The 21,288-nt window shown below is 34.3% G+C and overlaps 1 protein-coding gene across 1 annotated transcript in view; it reads right to left on the bottom strand.

Moving 5' to 3' along the window:
• Positions 1-12,863, bottom strand: part of LOC149530625 (GRF1-interacting factor 2-like) — a 38,958-nt gene extending 26,095 nt beyond the window's left edge. Inside the window, exons 1-2 of the mRNA XM_089811395.1 lie at positions 12,659-12,863; positions 9,027-9,103 (exon numbers count right to left, since the gene is read on the bottom strand). Of these exons, the coding sequence (XP_089667521.1) occupies positions 9,027-9,103; positions 12,659-12,748 (167 nt within the window). The 5' untranslated portion in view covers positions 12,749-12,863. The remainder of the gene's footprint in view (positions 1-9,026; positions 9,104-12,658) is intronic.
• Between the last annotated feature and the right edge of the window lie 8,425 nt (positions 12,864-21,288).

Raw genomic sequence — 21,288 nt, forward strand, 5'->3', positions numbered from 1 at the left:
CTCAAAATTGCGCTAATTGTTCTCAATGTTTGTCTCCACCTCCAAGGAAGAGTAACTCCATTATCCAACAGTAGGTTGGATGTTTATGATGATTTTTGGTCAGATGCTTTGTTGATTCAGGGAGGGTTGGAGGCAAACTCATCTCAATGGCAAAGTCAGAGACAAGCTCTTGACTCTTTTTGCAAAGCTTCTAAAGATGGGTGCACCCTTCTCTGTTCTTTTCTAGACGGATTTTGGCTTCTTAGTCATTAACATTTTGCAGATCTAGCAAATGTCTCAGTAGCAGCAGAATGTTTTGAAGAATTTGTGACCAAAAGATAGCAATTAGACAATGAATATTAAGGGAGGGTATTAGAATATTAGAATGTTTCTTTAATGGTCATCTTAGATAGTTTCTATTATCATCTTTAGTTTACAATTGTTTCTGTTAGCAACATCGTCTTTGTAAATCTTTGTAAATCTATATAGGGAGCTTTCATCTCTTATGTTTCTAAGTTACTGGTTCAAGTTTTTGTTCTCGAAGAACCAGTTCACTGGTATGGCATAATTTTAACATGGGGTTTGGATTTGTTTGGATTCACTAGTACAAAAACATGTAAAAATTATATATATACATATGCATGCAGCCTAGAAGAATGAATTAAGATTGAAATGCCACAACATGCTATAATAAAAACAACAAAAACACTATAAACTTGTAATCATAGCATCATATCTATTATTAACACCAACATATCAAAATAATATCAACCTTATACTAAGGTTCAATCATCTAATGGACTATCTAAATCTTCATCTTCTTCTTATTATTCATCATAGGCATTAGTTGATTCACAAACAATGACAACATCCATGGGATCAGCTGCACTAACAACATTCCTACTTTTCAAATTGTCTAACACCTATTATTTTTTCACTGTACGGACTGTTTGTTTGTTTGTAATTAACATCCCACTTGAAAAATGTTATATAAAGAGCTTGCAAATCCCTTCACCTATGGAATGTATTGTTTAATGTTTAAAACTCGATTTATCACTATACAAAGCTTCCAATTAATTGAATAGGAATCATTATCAGCAATTGATACAAAAATTTCAATGGAAGAAATCATAGGGGCTAGTTTAATTTGATGTAATAAATATCTGAACTTCAACAAATTTTGTTTTGCAATGTTAACAAGTCTTTGTTCAAATTCTGCAATAATCATTTTCTGCACTAAATTATAGAATGTTTCTAAGTGGAATTGTACCTAGTTCACACTCAAACTATCTAGGTTTGCCCTAGTTCGATCATGAAGGGGGAACTAAGACCAAGACCAAGGACCAGTTTGAAATTTGCCTGGTTCGAAGGGCCAAGGGGAGAGTTGGGTAACTAAGCTCTATTTAGTAACAACATCAATTTACCACAACCTAAGTAACCAATACTTCAAAAATTTCCTTCAAATGCTGGTACAGTGCGTATCAGAATCGGCCACGTTAGAAAATCGCTATGGAATTGGATAGGGTTCAATTTTTCAAAGCCTGAATCATATGTGACTTTTGCAACTTGTATCTGGACGCTTGATCCTAACGTGATGATTTGACTTTGAATCTCACTGTTGATGTGGCGTTTTGAATTTGTTTTCTAATGAATTTGAGGGTGACATGTTATATAAAACCTCTTTTTCACATTCAAAAACTCTAAAATCTCACAACTAAAGCCCCTCCTCTTCCCTTTCTATCAAGCCGAAAGCAGTAATGATTGCACGCAGTAGTTATTCAAATCCACGGTCGTCTTCAAACCAACCTAGGTCTAAATTAGTAAATTCTAACTGAATCAAAGTGCATACATTCGCCTCGTGTGCATTCTAGAAATGGTAGTCGCGACGATGGAGCAACCTGCATGCAGCAGTTATGAATTCAATTTTATAAAAGTTCTTAGTGTGCTAAAGTTTTAGATTGCTTTAGGTAACGGGGAATTTTAGGATTATTTAAGATTTTTTTTAATTTACTTTAAATATTTAACAGACAAACACTTAGGATAATTAGGAAGAGAAGATGTTATGGGAATATTTAGAATGATTTAGGATAATAATGAAAATTTAAAATAGTATTAAACTTTAAAATATTATGTATATTTATGGTAATAGTATTAAACTTTAACATAGTATTAAATTTATTCAGAATGATAATAGTATTAAACCTTAAAATACTACATATATTAATAATAGTAGATTTATATAATATTATAAGTTTTTGAAGTTTCTAAAACATTTATAATTTAAATTGTAATTTTTTTAATGCATAGATAATATAATATTATATTAAATTATTAATAATTTTTTATATATTATTTAATATTAACATATTTTTTTAACTTGTTGGCTGGGGTAGCTAACATAATGGCTAATATTCTACTTGTCAGGCTGTATGCATCTATACATATATTTATGATTTTTTTTGTCTAGACGTACCCAGACATACCCAAACCCCCTCCTAAAAAATTGTCATACCCACGTACCGTACATGTGTATCTGTACCCATGCTTGTACTTGTACCGACAACTTAGACCATAAAAAATAAATAACTTAACATCAGCATTGACCTAGCACTTAGCATTGGAATAATTGTTAGAAAACCCTGCAAGCACACAAGAGTACTGATGAGTTTTTTAGATTTTAAACTCAAAATTTTATAGCCACACAAAAAACATGGGTAAAAATGCCCAAACAAGGTAAAACAATTGGTTATAATGTGTTGTTCACATGTTTTTTCTATAAAAAACACACATTTTCACTTTAGAGATGTCCTTTTTTATTTAATACATTTTGCAATTGAATTTTGCAAAAAAAAAAAATGTCTGTTTAAGAGATCTCAATTTATAGTACTTTCTAAGTTGCCAAGTTGAAAAATTTGGTCTTGCCAAGTACACTCTGAGTCCAACTTCGAGTCTGAAAACTATGATGGGAATGATTGAAACTCTTGTGCTTGTCACACCACTTAGCAGTCTTGGACAGTTTGTTCTTGTCCAAAAGTGATATCTTCTTTACACACTAGTTGGTACCCACTTGACTTTCTACTTGAACTCCTTCACAATGGTTGTTGCATAGCAATAGATATCTCCCATTATTTTGATCTTGATTAACTTTAGCCTTCACAAAATTGACAAATGAAAACCACTACAATATATAAGGAGTTGAAGATACCCTACTCATAGAAGGTGTTAATGTAAGCCTAGACCAATTGGTAATGGCCCTTTTGCAATTGTTAACACTACATGTAGCAATCAACATAAACATATCTACAAAATAACTCATTCTTAAAGACTTCCAAGGATTGATGCCAAGTCAGTTTCTATTTCTCTCCTCTCCTATCTTGCTCCCCAAGCCCATGTGCTTACCATCACTTCTTGATGAGTGAGGAGACTTTCCGAAGGCTGTCTTAATTCTATCCTCATTAGAGAAGTCATTTGAGGAAGATTCTACCTAATCTCCAATTGTCCACAACTTTAGCAGAGATCTTATGATCAAACACAAGCATGTCCAGATTTACAACAACCTCTGGAGGAATTGACCACCAAAAGCTCTCCTTAATGGTGAGGCTAATGGAATTACCTATTTGAGGACCTCTGCAAACAAGTTGAACAAGAACTTTAATTGATCCATGTGTGCTTAGCATGTCCAGATTTACTACAACCTAAGGAGAATTGACCACCAAAAGATCTTCTTAATGGTGAAGCTAATGGAATTACCTATTTGAGGACCCCTACAAACAAGTTGAACAAGAATTTTAATTGATCCATGTGTGTCTTTTCAAACAAAGTCTTGATCGTCCATGTCTTTGCCTGCCATCTTGAAACGGGTCAGCAAATAATTTGATGATCCTAGGTTCAATGTCAATGTTTAGATGCTTTGATCAAATATAATTGGACATACAAGATGCAAAGAAAATTGCTTTGATACCACTAATATAGGGCCTAGGATTACAATCCTAATGGGAAACTCTCTAAATGAGCTATGGCATATATGGAAGCTTGTAAAAACATGAAAAAGAAAGACAGAGGTACAGAATTATAATAATGAACATGTTTTTTATTCAGCTATTTATTATGTACATGCTATAACCTTGAGAAACTATCTCCTATTGAGTATTATCAACTGTATTAATTGCTATTAATAATGTCCACGACTCCACACTATGTTATTCAAATATGAATATATAGATTACACAGATTCATGTTGTAAGCTATGATAAAATAGGTAGGGTGTTTCACAAAAGCATGTTTATTGCAAAAGCATTAATCTCTCTACAAACTTGTAATGCACCCTTCCTAATTTGCCCTAGAAGTTGCCCTAAATCCCCATTGCAAAACTTAGGGTAAAAGTTTACCAAATAAATGGTTTTTTCTCAATTGTGTGATCCATAACTAGAAATCCTGCATTCAATGCATATGCCCAATGCCAACATATAAAAGGATATGTATATATAGACATATATTTAATTGCAAGCACTTCACAAATTGATTATGGATTAAAGAAAAGGAAATACATCTTCATAAATATGCAGTACTTAAATTATATGTGAATTTCCAATTATAGAAGATATGGGGGTAAGGAGGCATAGTAGGGTGTCCTAATACAGTAGTTCTCTCTCCATACAGTCATCCTTCATTCTTCTATGATTGGAGTTAAAGTACAATTCACCAGTAATCCTCTGATTACAGGTTAGGAAGGTACTTGATATTGTGCGCCTTTAGTAGTTCTTCTTTAATCACAATGCACTAGGTTGCCCTTATAGCTCTTCTCGCTTACTGTCACAGCAATAAGTTACCCTAAGCAGTTCTCCCTTAACCACTACTGCAATAGGATGCCCTTGGCAGTTCTTCCATAATCACAACGTAGTAGAGTGATCTTATTGTTGTTCTCCCTTAACTGCTACTGCAATAGGGTGCCCTTAAGAGTTTCTTGCCTAATTACCACTGCAATAGGGTGCCCTTAGCAATTCTTAAATGCTGCTGCAATAGGGTGCCCTTAGCAGTTCACCCTAAATTGTAAGTTCTCTCCAATTTCCTTGTGACAGATTAATGTCAGATTTAAATTCATGTCTAAATGTGTATTAATAAAAGAGCCAAATGCATAATTAATATATGGATCATTATTCCTGCATTACCGCTATTAGAATAACATTACACCCTAGATTCAGAATAACATTACACCCTAGATTCAGATCTGCTTATAATTATTCTCTGATCTACCCTTAATGAGTAACAATTGCTGATTGAGTCTTGATTGTTTACCCCTTGATTCACAGCACAATGTATCCCTTTCAATACTTGAAACAAATCCTCCTTTATACTTCATTTTTGGAAGGATTGACTCACCACTTTTCATCATTGCCTTTAAAATAATATATTTTTCCCAAATAATCACCCATGGATGCCCTTTCAATATGAGGAAGAGGTCCCACCTTTTTATTATAAACGCCCTTTGACAAGAAGACACAACCTTTCGCAATGAGCACCCCTGAAAAAGTGCAACTCTTTATTTTCCGCCCTTTGAAAGGGACACATAACATTTCACAATCAGATCTGACCTTATTTGAATCAGATATGTACTTCTGATTCCTCCTTTTCTAATTACTGAACAAACACTTATTTCCTTTATCCTTTTTGGATGTCCATTTCAAATGAATCCTTGTTCGTTTTATATCTTCCCTTATGAAGGAGAGGTAACACATCTTCAGCATGTCTGTTTTTTTGCATAAGTCATGACCCTTCATAATTGTCCCCCTTTCAAAGAGTTGCAACACTTCATAATTAGAACCCTTTAGAAGAGTCACAACCCCTTAAAAGAGTTACAACCCTTCATCATCACTGCCCTTTTGAAGGGTCACTTATTTGCTTCACATTCCTTTCTTCTTCCATTAATTTTGATTTAATTCCTTGCTCTCCTTTTGCTTCCTTCCTCCCTTCCCCTTCAAAATGAACTTTCCTCCCTTTTATATCTTATGTTGAGGGAGTCGCAACTCTTCATTATGTATCTCTTGACCTCCAAGTTTATTAAATTGTAATTATATTATACTATTATGTATCTATCTATCTATTTATTTATTTAAAAAATTATTTTTAATAGTATAATTTATTTAATAATATTTAATCCTATTTCACAAAGGGGATATTACGAAAGTGTGTTGGGTCACTACAAAAGCATACACACAATTTGCTGGAGAGTGTAGATTGCCCATTGTCTAGCCAAGAACACCCAGGAGATGCCCTAGTGTACCCTGGACCAGAGAGGTATCTCCACATTTACCACAAACCATAAGAATGGGCGTGACAACAATGTAGGAACCTTGCATAAGGAATCCTACCACATCAATAACTGGCATAGAGGTCAGCAACTTATGTAGCACCAACATTTTACACAACAACATAGTCAAAATCCACAAGACTACACCAAAGATTCACAACCAAGCAAAAATGTTCCAGTTCCCATTAATAGATAAGAGAACATTGGCGGAGAAAACTGTCAACTTGTATGGGTGCACCACATGAAGTTACCCTAAATGATATTAAGAATTTAGAGGACAATTTCAAGGCTGTTTTAAATCAAGTAGAAAACTGTCTAACTCACAAGATAAGAACATCATAAAATGAAAGAATAGCACACATAATGCGAAGAGGTGTGTTCAAGATTTGTAACAATTCTCATAAGAATAAGAACTCCAAAGAGCAATCTTGGGTGTTCCATCCATAATTTATGTGAATGAAATTATAGAAGTCCTAAAATAAGTCCAAATCAAAAGGAAGTGGGCAAGAGGGTCTCACTTTTGGAGTCATTGAAGAAAATCATTCCAACAAACGTCATGCAGCCAAGACTAGACATACCGCAGTTGCACCAATCAAAGTAGTGAACGAAAAAATCTCTCCAGTAAAGGCAGCAATAACAAACACTACACGAACAAAAAGGTCACACCAAGTAAAGTCATGCAATTTAGAACAAAATAATAAATCAAAGAACCTAGAGTAAACAAAGGAAATAGATTAAGAGCCTGCTCTTAAGATCATTAGGCCGTGTTGACGAACCAAGAAAGTTGCCTTTAAGTGCCAAATAAAGTATCAGGTTTGATGAGTTCCTTCAGCAAAATTTTCCAACAAAGCTCTCTACAAAGCTTTGGATCCAGATTAATAAGATCCTGAAAGAACTCCTTGATTGGACACTAAATCACCATGTGGTTCACCTATAGCGCACAAGAAGACCAAAACAAAAACAAAACAAAAAATCATCTATGCAAGTGATAGACAAAGCATGGATATTCAAATGATTGATGACGTACTGTTATACAGCTGGAAAGTCTTGCTGTGCCTATACAGTTGCCACCTAAATGTCCAATAGAGCATTAGATTTATTGAGTTCCTCAAGCAAGGGTTTCAAAACATTGGATCCAAAATTATGAAGATTTAAGCACAAGAAATTCTTGCCATGTGGGTCACCAATAATACAAAGTTAGACCAATCACAGGGGGCATTTCCTTTACCGGAAGATTTAAGTGCCAGTATTTTACTGTTGGAAAATTATATACATATTATAGCTTGGATGATGAGCAAAGGTTCTTGGTGGATGTCAAATAACCATAAGCCCTTGTAATTCTTACAAGCATGGATGAATTGCAGCAAAATTAGCTTTTCAAGTGGAAGTCAACCTTACAACAGCTCAAGCTAGGGATCAAGAACACAAGAGATGGAAGGCAGTGTGATAGAAATGTTGTCACAAGAAACAAGCACCCAAGTGCCAAGACTGTCAATATAACCAGTGCAATCTCCAAATGAATACTGTAAAGAACAGCATGCTGAAGATGGTGAATTTACTCAGAATTGTACCAAGAAGAATCCTGACAAGGGGACATGGGGACAACGGGAGGGGCGGCACTGATATACAAATTGTGGTGAATTGAAATGTTCAAGGCAAAACCTGCAATACAACATCTTTGTGATTGCCCAATGAAAGAAAAACTAGTTTTCACTAAGTCAAAGATTGCAATCAGTATGTAATGGCATTTTCCATATAGCGAATGGCATCCCCATTGGAGCTGTCAGAGGTGGTGGTAGGGGTGGAGGTTTCCCACAAGTCTCAGAAATGTCTTCATATAACGGACACAGGATTTTTAAGGGTGACGCATCCCTGTAGAACAGTGAAATTTAGCACCAGACAGTACTACAGTGATGGTTGATATTGCACCAACCAGAACATGTTAATTATAAACTGGATGAGAATATTTGTTCAACATAATAAGCCTTCTATACAAAGCTAGGCCTACATTGTTGCATGACCCCATTTGTCAATAGTGTCATATAATTTTGGCAGCAGTAAGATACTTCACAATTTGCAATAAAATGTCTACTGGCCAGAGATGAAAAATAATATCCAACATTTCATCAAAGGATGTTTCATTGTGCTACACAGGCCAACCTGCAAACATAAAATTAAGCACATACACATTCAATTGGAAATACGAAAAAACAACTGTGACAGAGTTTCCACATGAACTTCGTAGGCAGTTTACCTAAGACCTGATGTGGAACAATATTTGTTTGTCAAGGTTGACAGGTTCAATAAAACGGTAATCCTAATTTCCTGCAAGATGTCTACTAGCAATTACGTAGTAATTCTTTAAGGAAAAGGGGTACATTTTGGGCTACTAAAATCTGCTGCTTCAGACTGTGATAGATCACTCCTAAGCCAGACTTATAGTAAGTTGGAGGGACAATGAAGTCCAAGCTAAAGCTCAAAGTGATCTACCTGCAAATTCATGGGTAGTCAAAGGTCGTGAATAGAAAGCTAATTCAACTATTGCACAGATAAAATGCTAAGAAAAAAATCCAACAAATAGGGAAAATAACATGTTTTAAAAAAATACTTATAACCAGGTTAAAAAACAAAACCATCGAAAGCAATAAAACCACAAAATTGACAAAGATGAAATCCATCACAAGAATTAACACAAATTTTGAAAACAAAAACCTGAAATCTCGATGAGAAGAGTACTTACTGTGCACATTCATTAAGCTTTCCCAGGTTTTGATTATCTAGAATTGCTAGAATCAACTGCTTGTTCTCATCCAAATACTGCAATTTTCAAAATAAATGGCAGTTACCATATGTTATGGAGAACACTTCAAGAAAATAAAGAGATTAGAAATAGAAAATATAGTGAAAAAGACAATGAGGGGATAGCTTCAATTAAAATCAAAATGTGTTGCTTCATTATGCGCAGACATTTGATTACAAGAATATAATGTGCAATCATTCAAAATTCCAAAATATCATGCACAACCATTAGAACTCCAAGAATATAATGCATAAGCAGGAATAAATATTTCAATTTGGTGAATTGTTTAGTCTATAACTTTAAACATTTCACAAATATATAAAACATTTTTCACCAAAATGAAGAGTTTATAATTATCCAAATCTCTTCCGAGAAAAACAGGCTTATAATTATGACAGTGAAAACAGAAGAAGCACCAGAAAAAAGGGTCTAATGTCTTTGATGCCACACAACAGTTTATATCCATCTTTAATCATAATTGGTTAGTCCTTGATAGTAACTGAAATGCTATATAATTTTACCACTATTTATGAAAACATAACTATTTATAAACAGCTGTAGAATTTTGAACACAATCTGGAATTCAACTGCCTGAGACCAAAAATTTACAGAAAAAAGGACACCATCATGATAGGGATTTATTAACATGTTCAAGATTTATATAAAATTTAAATGGTAACATCATGAAATAACCACATCTATGGCCTCTCTCCTCCATTTTCATCTTCCTATGACCAAAAAATCATGCTCCCTTCTCTGCACCATTCCCTTGCTGCAAGCTCTTCCTAAGCTAGACTCTTCACCTTGAGTCTGACCATGCATAATTTGGTACGTAAGGTGGACTAACATCAATTAAATTGCAGTTCTTATTTTATATTTCTTGAGAAAATATGTGTCGACTTCTTCCAAGGGTATCCCAAAGCTTGTCATTTGTCAACAATCTAGCCTCAAACTTAAAAGTATTTATGAGAATTCACTTCAGACTTTAGAGATCATCTGTTTAGTATTCCAAGAAAAATTGCCCAAATGTCATTTTGCGCTGTCCTAAACTACAGTCATAGTTATTTTCAAATTTTCAGGTTGATTTCATAAGCAGTAGAAGCTTGAAACAATTGACAGTATATTATGATTAGTATCATATTATGTGAAATGCAGTTTATAAGGTCAAATACTAATTTCCAACTGTGGCTCTAAGAAAATATATACCCTCCAAAGTCTCTCTTGGATCCTTGATATCTTGTTTGTGTATGGGATTTTGTACCTAATGAGTGTGAATTTTTATGTGAGTTCCCTCTTAATATTCTATTAATGTTCTCAGCTCTTTATATGGGAATCACAATGGTCCATCAAGCGGTGGGGTTGATATGATTTATCCACTAACAAAGGACAATTTAAAGTCTTTGAAAGAGGCCAAACAACCCTACAAACAATGGCCTCTAGAGCCAGAAATCCCCCACAACCCTATGTTTAGCCAATAACTATATATAAGTATCTTTTCTGCACCAAACCATAGCATAATCATATGGCTCTTAGGGATTTTCTCTTGAAACTACTGTGCACTTCCACTGAAGCTTTCCACAAGCTTCTAGTCCCATTTTAACGCAAAGAATCTAACAAACTACAAATCAACCAATAACCAATAACCCATCTTGAAATGGAACTCAACTTTGATCCAAAACCTAAAACCTGAGAAATCAAAATTCCAACTGAGAACCACCTTTCAATTTCACCACAAATCAGTAATTTGAATCTCCCAATTAAAATCAATTCCCATTATATGAAACTGCTTTCTAGGTGCAAGGAATGCATACTGAAGAATATGCATCACAACAATTATAACTCTGTTGTGTTTCTCATTTATGAAGTGTACAAGCTTCTAGTCCCATTTTAATGCAAAGAATCTAACAAACTACAAATCAACCAATAACCAATAACCCATCTTGAAATGGAACTCAACTTTGATCCAAAACCTAAAACCTGAGAAATCAAAATTCCAACTGAGAACCACCTTTCAATTTCACCACAAATCAGTAATTTGAATCTCCCAATTAAAATCAATTCCCATTATATGAAACTGCTTTCTAGGTGCAAGGAATGCATACTGAAGAATATGCATCACAACAATTATAACTCTGTTGTGTTTCTCATTTATGAAGTGTCCAGCCCAATGTGACAAAGCATGCCATGGATTTTGACTAGCAATGGATCCAAGCTTACAGTCGCATACCAGTGACAACCATATCCCTATTGGAACGATTCAAATCTGGTTCCATAACACCTTCAATGGACTTCATAAGAAAGAACATTCCGGATGATTTATCTTATTAAAAAAACCTTTCCAAACGTAGGAGAGGCCAGTACAAGCCTTTAAGAGATGGAATCTCACTATTCTCAGAGTCCAAATCTTCCAAATCATGCATTCTCAATTTTTTAATTCTTGACAAGATAACCGTATTATAAAAAGTTTAAACTCATTACATGGAAGAGCTAAGACAGCAGAATACTTTCATTATTGTAAGCTGAAATATATGAGTTGAATCGTCCTTGGGCAAATACCCCAAACAGCAAATGCCTCACGCAAGAGGACCCTCCTTCCATCATATATTCCATTCCAAAATTTCTGCATTTAGGGCACCAAGAAATTCAACTCTAGAGGAAAGTAGATGGACCCGACCCCCAAGCCAACCCCGTGCATACTTTATGAGATAATCGCCCAAAGTTTGCGGGAAAAAGAAATTACTTAATTTGCTATAGGAAAGCAGAGGTTAGCGAACAATGCACCACTACGTCATCTCGCCGTGAGGTTTAAGCCCATACTTGGGCGCTGCCAAAATCGTCGGCATTTAATCTGGAAACTTTCCCCCCATCACACAATTGTGATTTGTAGTATTTCAGACAATTCCAAAAGAGATTTTTTTTATCGGTGACCATTCCAAAAGAGTTACTACAATATAAAAATCTGTTTTTTTTTTCGGCATGGAAGTCCTCAGTGATCTGAGCTTAGGATAAGATAACCAAATGTCAATAGGCCTTCTCTGTTTTATAAAGGTCGTAACTTTAACTTTTCTAAAAGGCATAATAATCATACAGACTCCAAAACCAAAAGAAGTTGAACACCCTCTGAACCAATGCATTTTTATGACTTAGAGGGACCGAGTTCAAATCCCAAAACACGTAGCTAACATAAGCACAAGGAGCACCGTCAATAACTACAGGATTATCTGTTTAGAAATACGAACCGCACCATAACAACATCCAAAACCAAAATTCCCCCCAAAACAGAAGCACTGGATGGAAGGGCTGTAAACTCACACCGTTCTATACCTAGCTAAAAATCCTAAGCTATAAGGACTCACAACATATAATAAAACATACCATAAAGGAAGAGACCGTTGGGTACACGGCACACCCAGTTCCCTAGCAACCCAAAAAAACACAGGCCCAAGAAAATCAAAGAAATACGAACACTCGGTGGGCCAATGGAGCTACAAGAAAGTAAATTTACAGCTTCAGTATATCCGTTACCAGATGTAAGAAAGTTGCAGGAATGAAGGGAGTGTTAAGTAACATACCTTCTGAATATGTTCAGTTGTAATGTTGGTAGTGGCAAAAGCTGGAATCATGGGCTGCATCTGGTGCCCCTGCATTGGGTGCCCCTGCATTTTGGACTTGAAAGCTAACTGTTAATTAACTTTTTACGCGGTTTCTAACTATAGCACCATGCTGAAAACACCAAATGGCTTTTTCGCAGTAGTCTTAGATTTTTCTTTCAAATCTAAGATAAGTGTCAGACGAGTGGGGGGTTAAAGATCTTGGTAACTAGGGTTAAGAAGAGGGTGAGGTGGGGTGAATAGGGTAATGTAATGTAATGCCAAATACTCTTGTCTGGATGTCTTATTATGGGTTTTGAAAGCGACAGGAGGTCATTGATTCATGAGAAACAGTGTTGGCGTGTGGCCTAGGAGTTGATGTTGGCAGGGTTAAACATGGGGCCTGACTTCCTTTGCACTTTGGCCTTTGCCCGACCCCAAAAAGTGATGTCGACTGTTCACCAACATGCCCAGAAATGCTCCACTTTGCTGCCTCATCCGGCCATATAAATCTCGAGGCCAAATGATCATATCCTTAGATGATAAATATGATGGCCAAATATGATCGATCGTATGTAAGATAATATATGATCGATCTAAAATATAATTAATAATAATAACAATGATAAGATTAATGAAAATGTAGAAGATTGTAGAAAATCTATGAAGAATTATAATGGAAGTATATATATATTAATATTATTTTATTTTTAATTATTAGTAAATGGTTGAAGTTTTTATATTATATTAAATATAAAATGGAAAAATGCATTGTTCTCCATTCAAATGGTTACTAGTGGAAAAGAACGGAGCAAGAAAACATTCAGTCTTGCCCTGGACTAAAGTCTTATATTATACAGATTTTAAAAGGGGCATACCCTAGTATACTCAATATTTATTAGATCTTACATTGATTGTTTTATCAGATCTTGCATTGATAGAAGAAATTTTTCTTGTTGCGTTCAGCTTATCTTTTCGAATTCAGATTTATGTTATTGATCCACACTTATTTGTCAAATATACCTCCTGGGATAATGTTTCAAAAAAAGCCTACAAAGTAGAGAGGACTTTTCTTTCCACAAGGAGTCAGTAATATTAGTTCAAAAGAGTGTATGGAAAAAGTGAAAATGAAGAAACCTCCTCTATAACATATTTTAACACTTTTTCTTTTTAAATATATGTAGATAATTGAGAGTTAGTAAAGTTCCAGTTGATTTCCATTTATCAGTTTATAGTGCTACTGTTCTTTTGATAATTTTGAGCTTTGACAGTGTTGATTTGAAGAGTAGCCTATCTTATTAAGCTGGAAAGGGTTAGGAGTAGTTAGATGTTTCCATTTCCTTTTATTAATTACTTACTGTTATTTATTTATATGTTTCATTCGAATTTTATACATCTTAATATAATTCTAATTATTCCTGAATTCTTTGAATTAAATAGAGTACAAACTAACAATAGGTATTACAAGTTTCTGAAGATAAAAGTATCCAAATTCTTCCTTACTTCATACATTGAAAGAACCAATTATGAAGATTTTCAAGAGACCAAACAAATGATTACAAAATAGAGTATTATATTCATTAGGAACTACAAATATATATAGAAATCTGATGATCAAGGGTGAAATTTTAAACTATGTGTATTTTTTGGTATATATTGATATAGATATGAACCATGAAAATGTTAGAATTGAAAATTTATTATTATTGAAATTAAGGAGAATATGGTTCTATTTCATATTTGTAAAGTTGAAAAGTACATTACTTTCTGCTTTTTCTTATTTACTTTGGACTCTAGTTTTTTGTCTTTATTGAAATAGCCTAGTGTCTAATATTTGTGTATATGATTTGGGACCAAGCTTACACCAAAATTGATGGTGTGTCATTATTTCTAAATGGTTTGAACTTAACCTCCATATCTTTTCTTGTCATCATTCAAACCCAAATTTACATTTCGAATTGCACATGCATGACTCGGCTTATTTGTAATTGGATTTAATTATGGAACTAAGTTGTCTTATGTCCAAATAGTTGTCATTCACCCATTAAAGCATATGAGATATCAAAAATTTGAGCTAGGATGTTGTATTAACAGACAAAGGCCTAGTTTTCTTTTTAACATCCCCAATCCATTAGTTCTTCTCTAGTCAATTCTTCACCATTCCAAGGACCATTGTGTTAGCATCTTAAATTAAATGAGAGATAAATAGGCATATGCATCTATGTTTAGTGTGTCTTCAAACTTGTCCCAAATTATTGAATCAGTCAAGGGCTTATGGTAAGAAGTTAGTCATTTCTTTGTTCTTAATACATGTTCTAAAATGCTTCTAAGAACCATCATTCTCAAATAATATTAGCTGATCGAACTCTATGAAAGTACAAGAGCAAAGCTCAAGGTCATATTTTCCAAATTCAAATCTACAAAGAAAAAGGGATCACATTCATACCTATTTGAAAATCAAAGTTATAGATGAGGGACTAAACCAAAAAAACACCTCATCTTAATCCCTTATGTGACCTCCACTAACTAATTGCCCCTACCAAATTTTCATTCCCAGTAAGATATTCAAGTCTGTGTGCTATGATGTTGTATAAAGGGACAAAGGCCTAGTTTTCTTTTTAACATCCACAATCCATTACTTCTTCTCTAGTCATTTCTCTATCATTCCAAGGAGCATTGTTGTAGCATCTCAAATTAAAGGAAAGATAAATAGGCATACACATATATGTTTAGCGTGTCTTCCAACTTGTTCCAAATTATTGAATCAACCAAGGGCTTGACCAAGACTTATGGTGAGAAGTTAGTCATTTCTTTGTTCTTAATACATGTTCTAAAATGCTTCTAAGAACCATCACTCTCAAATAATATTAGTGAATCGAATTCCATGAAAGTACAAGAACAAAATTCAAGGTCATATTTCCCAAGTTCAAATCTAGAACAAAAAAAGGGATCATCTTCATAGATTTGAAAATCAAAGCCATAGATGTAGGATTGAACCAAAACAACGCATCATCTTAATCCCTTATGTAACCTCCAAGAGATAATTGCCCCTACCAAATTTTCATTCCTAATACCAATTTGGCCAAAACTCCCACCACCAACTATAATAACAAATAATGTGTTTCAAAAAGGCTTGGCAGTCAGCCCTCATATGGCAATAATTAAACATGAGATTTAAAATCATTATATTGTAAGTTGGATAAAAGCATTTATCCACTACTTGTTTGACAATCACATCTACCAAATTATTTCCTTCTTGATAGACATTTGTGAGCTTGAAGTATGCAAACTTGTTAATGAGATCCCAAATAGGTTTTAGCCATTATTGCAATTTCCAATTAGGGGTCAAGATTGAACACATAGCATTAACAATAATCAATAAATCACCCTCAAGAAGAACTAGTCTCATGTTTAGTTCCATTCCCAATCCTAAGTGAAGAATGACTGCCTTGAATTTTTCCATGTTGTTAATGGCAGTTCTAAGGAATCTTTGTTTTATGCTATAATATTACCTTTGTTTTCTTTTGCATATATATTGCTCTACTTGATCCAACATTACTTATTAAAATACCATCAAAATTCACCTTTATCCATCCTTTCTCTAAGGATTTTGAGGAAGATCATCCTTCCTAGCCTATTAACAGGGGGATATATATTACAGTTATTTAATTATGGAAAAATATACTTTTAGATGCATAAATGAAATATCCATGAAATTTATATTATTGCAAATGAAATTAAAAACTAAAATGATAATGTAAATAATGAAACATGCTTCAACTATGGTTTTGTGGACTAACCTAATGACAATAGCCTAAGTGCAGCGAGTTCAAGAACTTGGTTGAGGTGGAAGTGTCATAGTCACTCAATAATGTGTTAGAAACAACAGTCCACCAAGCTAACTGAGAGAGGGGGGTGAATCAGTTATCTAATTAAAACATTTATCAACCTTAAATAATCTTAACCATTCAGCCAAAGTAAATAACAACCATAACAAGATGCACATACACAATCACACTAGATATGTTAACTAGGGAAACCCTTGATTAGAGGGAAAACCCCAGTGGGAATGATTCCCACAAGATGATGTACTAATATAAATATTCCTTGTTATAGGATGGACTCTATTAGGAGTCTATTACAACATTTAGTACATATGAGTCCCTATTAGGAGACTTTGAATCCCTGTTAGGAGATTCCAACCCTGTTAGGAGTTGTTACAACCCTGTTAGGAGTCATGGAAGACAAAAGGACCCACTGTCCAAATAGCTTATGGGGCAAGACCATTGAACTCACTATCCAACTGATATCTCAACTATTCCTTATAGAATAATTGTTTGTATTGTACTTTAACTTCTTTCCTCTGTCCTATCAACTGGACCATTCACTATCAAACCTTGTAGACCAGGTCATAAACCTCAAATCCAAATAATAAAATTTGGATCATCAAATAAAACCTCAACAACAAAGTTTTTTCCAACTTCACTATGCTCAATTTATCTTCACATTCCACTCTTCATGCTACTTTCAATCATTCACTTTCTTTTCCACTGTGATAAAGGAAAACGTCCTTCTTTTATACTGAATCCATAAAACAATTCCCTGAGTCTATTGTTACACCTTCTCAATTAATTATTAAAGGACCTCATTCAGAACACGTTACATTTAGAAATAATATTAATCTTTCGCCTTGTGACTTAAATAACTTTATGTACATGTAACGTTATGATGAGCGAGCTTAGCTACATCATCTCCAACATGTCTTCTACACAACTGTAACTTTGGCTTCTTAGAATAACAACTCTGCTAAGAGATATAACAAGTTTACCGAAACATGCTTTTGTAAACTCTATTTGATAATAGTCTTCACTAAAACTTGCATAATTTCTTCCAGACTCAATATCTTATTCTTTTGAGGTTACTTGCATATACTAGACACTTAGTATCATCTTCCTTTAACCTTGCTAGCGAAACTACTCAACAATCTGTCTATACCAACTTGATCTTTTCGTGTTCTTCTGTTAGATACCACAAGAAAATTGCTATGTTGGCATCAATGACAAACATAGTCATGAATGTAACATATCATCATGATAGTGATCTAATCATGTTTCTACAATACTCCCCATAGAAGGAAGTATCATCAACATTCATGCTTCCAACACAATGATCATAATATTTCTAGTTAAACCTATTAAAAGAATTGATGGGGTTTTATATCCATTTTTCATTGATTGGCAAATTTCATAACCTAGATTACTTGTATAACTCTCCATTCTTGGGCTCCAAAAAGCATAGTTTGTTCCATTAATCAATTGGCCTTTGTTTGAATATAATCCTTTGTGTTCGTTAATGTGTAATCTTTTAGATCTTCGTATACTTGATTAGGCTAATTTGAAGGAGTTGAGTATGATAATAATTGATGAGCACGTGGTTTTAAAGTAAGAGGGGAGTGGAATAGTATAATGACAACTTTTTCCAATTTAATCTTTATCAATCATAAATACAATAATCATTCAAGTGCAAGGAATACAAGAACATGCTAGTTAATGGGTTGATCCTTCCTTCCAAAAGAGAGGTGAAGTGAAATGGGAAGCACCAGATGAAGGATGGGTAAACATTAACTTTGATGGAACTACATGAGAAAATATAGGTCCTTCAAGGTTTGAATGTGTGTAAAGAGACTCAAAGGGTAACATTTTGGATTCAAATTCTAAAACATTATAGGATTATACCAGTAATGAAGTTGAAGCTTGGGTAGCCAATAATGAAGTTGAAGCTTGGGCACCATTACTGGTGCTAGAAATGGTAAAGATAATGCAGGTACAATGATTTCATTTCAAAGAAATCTCACAGACTATTGTTAATGATATTGCTACTGTAGTTTTGAAATTTTAAACTAATCTCATATGTGTGTGTGTGTGTGTGTGTGTGTGTGTGTGTGTGTGGAGATACCTTAGCAGATTATCTTTCCAAGATGGTAGTTGACTAAACTCCTTAATGATAGTTTGCTAGTAATAATTATACAATAATTATACACCCTAACAGAATGTGATTTAGTAATAGATATGACCAAATGGGGATGTATGTTGATGATGCATTGAAGCAATATTCTTTTTTATGTGGCATAAATAGAGGATGATGATTTTCAAGTTGAGGTCAAAGACATTGAATGTAAAGGAATGTAGTCAAATATTTTCCATGATCAAGATTAAAGTGAGCAATTGCTCACTCTCTAGGGAGAAGGGGTATAGATGTGGTGGCAATCAGAGATCATCCACATTTCATTTGGTGACATTGGGAAGTGACGGGTTGTAAAACATGGAGAACAATTTCAATTTTGAGGCATATAAGAAATAAATAGCTTTCAAGGGTAGGGTTTCCATGTAGCTCTTGAAACATATAATCACAATGGATGATCCATTTTTCAGGATCATGTTGTGAGGCTCTTTGGGCATTAATTATCTAATAAAAACTTACAAAATACATCTCTAATGCAAATATATATTAAATGTTTTGTGCATGGGGACTTGAATTCAATGCGGTTGATGAAGTAAGGAGTATGGTGTGTAGATGTATTGAGGAAGAATGGAAGCAAGGTCTCAATGCTCTATTGCAATACACAGAGCCCATATGGGGTTTCAAGATTGATAAGGAAGATTGGGTTTGTGTTTCATGTTACCCATCAAATTTGCACCCTTCATGATATGCTAAGACGGGGTGAACAAACACATGAGGAAGATAGATTCCCAAAAGATGTATATGATTCTCTGTGACTATACAACAAAGTGGGAAAAGGTCCTCCCTCCAAGATAGAGAAAGAAAGAATTTAATAAATCCATTATCAAATTCAAAACTATAGATTATTCGAGGGTTGTAGGGTATTGATAATAATGGAAGACAAAATAATGGGAAAGAACAAAAGGTGGTGTGAAGAAAAAAATGAAGGAATGGTGCTAGTAAAGAAAAAAACAAGGTAGATTAGGAAGACTTCACGTGAGTGGCAGTCATGGTGATGTTCATAAAACAAGGTAACGCTTGAGGGGCAATGCAAGATGGGGTCACTCTGATCATCAAGATGCAACCCAAGTTGATGTCAGGTTACTTCCTTACCAATTCTGATTCCCCCAATCTTTATTTTTTTTTGTGATTGGTCATGTTTTGTAATATTTTGTGAAGGTTGAATATATGGATCAATAACAATGTTAATCACTCATTTTGTGATTGGTAAAAAAAATTGTGTGATTGGTCATGATTTGTAATGTTTTGTGAAGGTTGAATATATGGTCTAACATAGGGATACCAAATTTTGGTTTATAGGGATTTTTGTCAAAATATGCATAGACATGGGTAGTAGATACAAGAAGTTTTATGGAGACAATGCTATGATGGTCATTCTACATAATTTTTTGGGGAACAATCTATCATTTTTTGTATTTTATTACCTTCTATTACATTATCTTCACCCTCAAGCATAGTGGAAATTAATTCAATAAGATGCAAAATCCTAACCAAGTCGACCTTCCCCAATTTGACAATGATTTGATTAATTAAATCTATGAACTAGGTCAACCCCTACATTGGTTTTGTTTAATTTAAATGAAATATGATTGGTTTAATTAAAACTAGGTCATCCTCTGTGGAGAATCATACCCCTTTCCCAATGAAGCCTATATATGTATTTCATGGAGTTCATTTTGATTCCAAATGAAAGAATTTTCTCTCTCTATGGAGAGAGAAGAAGAAAGAAACCCAACAAGAGTAGGGAGAGAATATAACATCACATTGGTTATGGTTGCTATATAGGTGAATAAAACTTTGTCGAGCTTTGGTCAATTGAAAATAAATTGAACATCTTATTCAATTGGAAGAGGAAGAAAGTGTTGGAAGTCTAATTGAAGGAGATTGTTGCAAAGGAGGAAGCTTGTTGTTTTCAATCATTTTTTTGTCATTGATGTCAAACCTACTATTTGTAGGGATGATATTTTCTTATAAGGTCCAAGTACTATCACTTAGTTGATTGATGAAGAGGATTTGATCAACAAAATGTAACAAGAGAACCTAAGGGAAAGGTTGAGTTATGATGTTGTAATGAAGTGCAAGGATTAATTAAGACAATGGTTAAATGATGTATTGATGACATACTCAAGGATACAGAGGTTGGTCACACTTAGAAACATTGGAGGTAGAAGTTGTAACAAGGTAGAATGCAAAGCTTAAACTAAGATCATTAGTGGGTGCCAAGCAAGTTAGTTGAAGCCAAGCAAATTCCAAGTAGAAGATGAGTAATAGGAAATTCTAGTGTGTGTCGAGTGATCTTCATGTGCCGAGTGAAGATCAAGTGCTGAGCATCAGAAAATTTTCAGTTGGTCCCGAGTGATCTTCAAGTGCCGAGCATCAGGAAAAACACAGTTGATGCCGAGTAACACAGTATGTGTCGAGCACCAATATTTTAATAGTGTCGAGCTACTGCATTATTTCAAATGATGAAGATTCACCAAATCTAAGATGACATAGTTGTTACATTGAATTTTGTGAACGATTTGGAAGATAAGGATGATAAGTTGGTGGCATAGAATCCTATGTAAATCGTTTTTGAGTGAATTCTAAAG

The sequence above is a fragment of the Cupressus sempervirens genome, chromosome 11 (genome assembly GCF_028749045.1).
Source record: "Cupressus sempervirens isolate cs-2001-9-10 chromosome 11, ASM2874904v1, whole genome shotgun sequence".
Classification (NCBI taxonomy): Eukaryota; Viridiplantae; Streptophyta; class Pinopsida; order Cupressales; family Cupressaceae; genus Cupressus; species Cupressus sempervirens.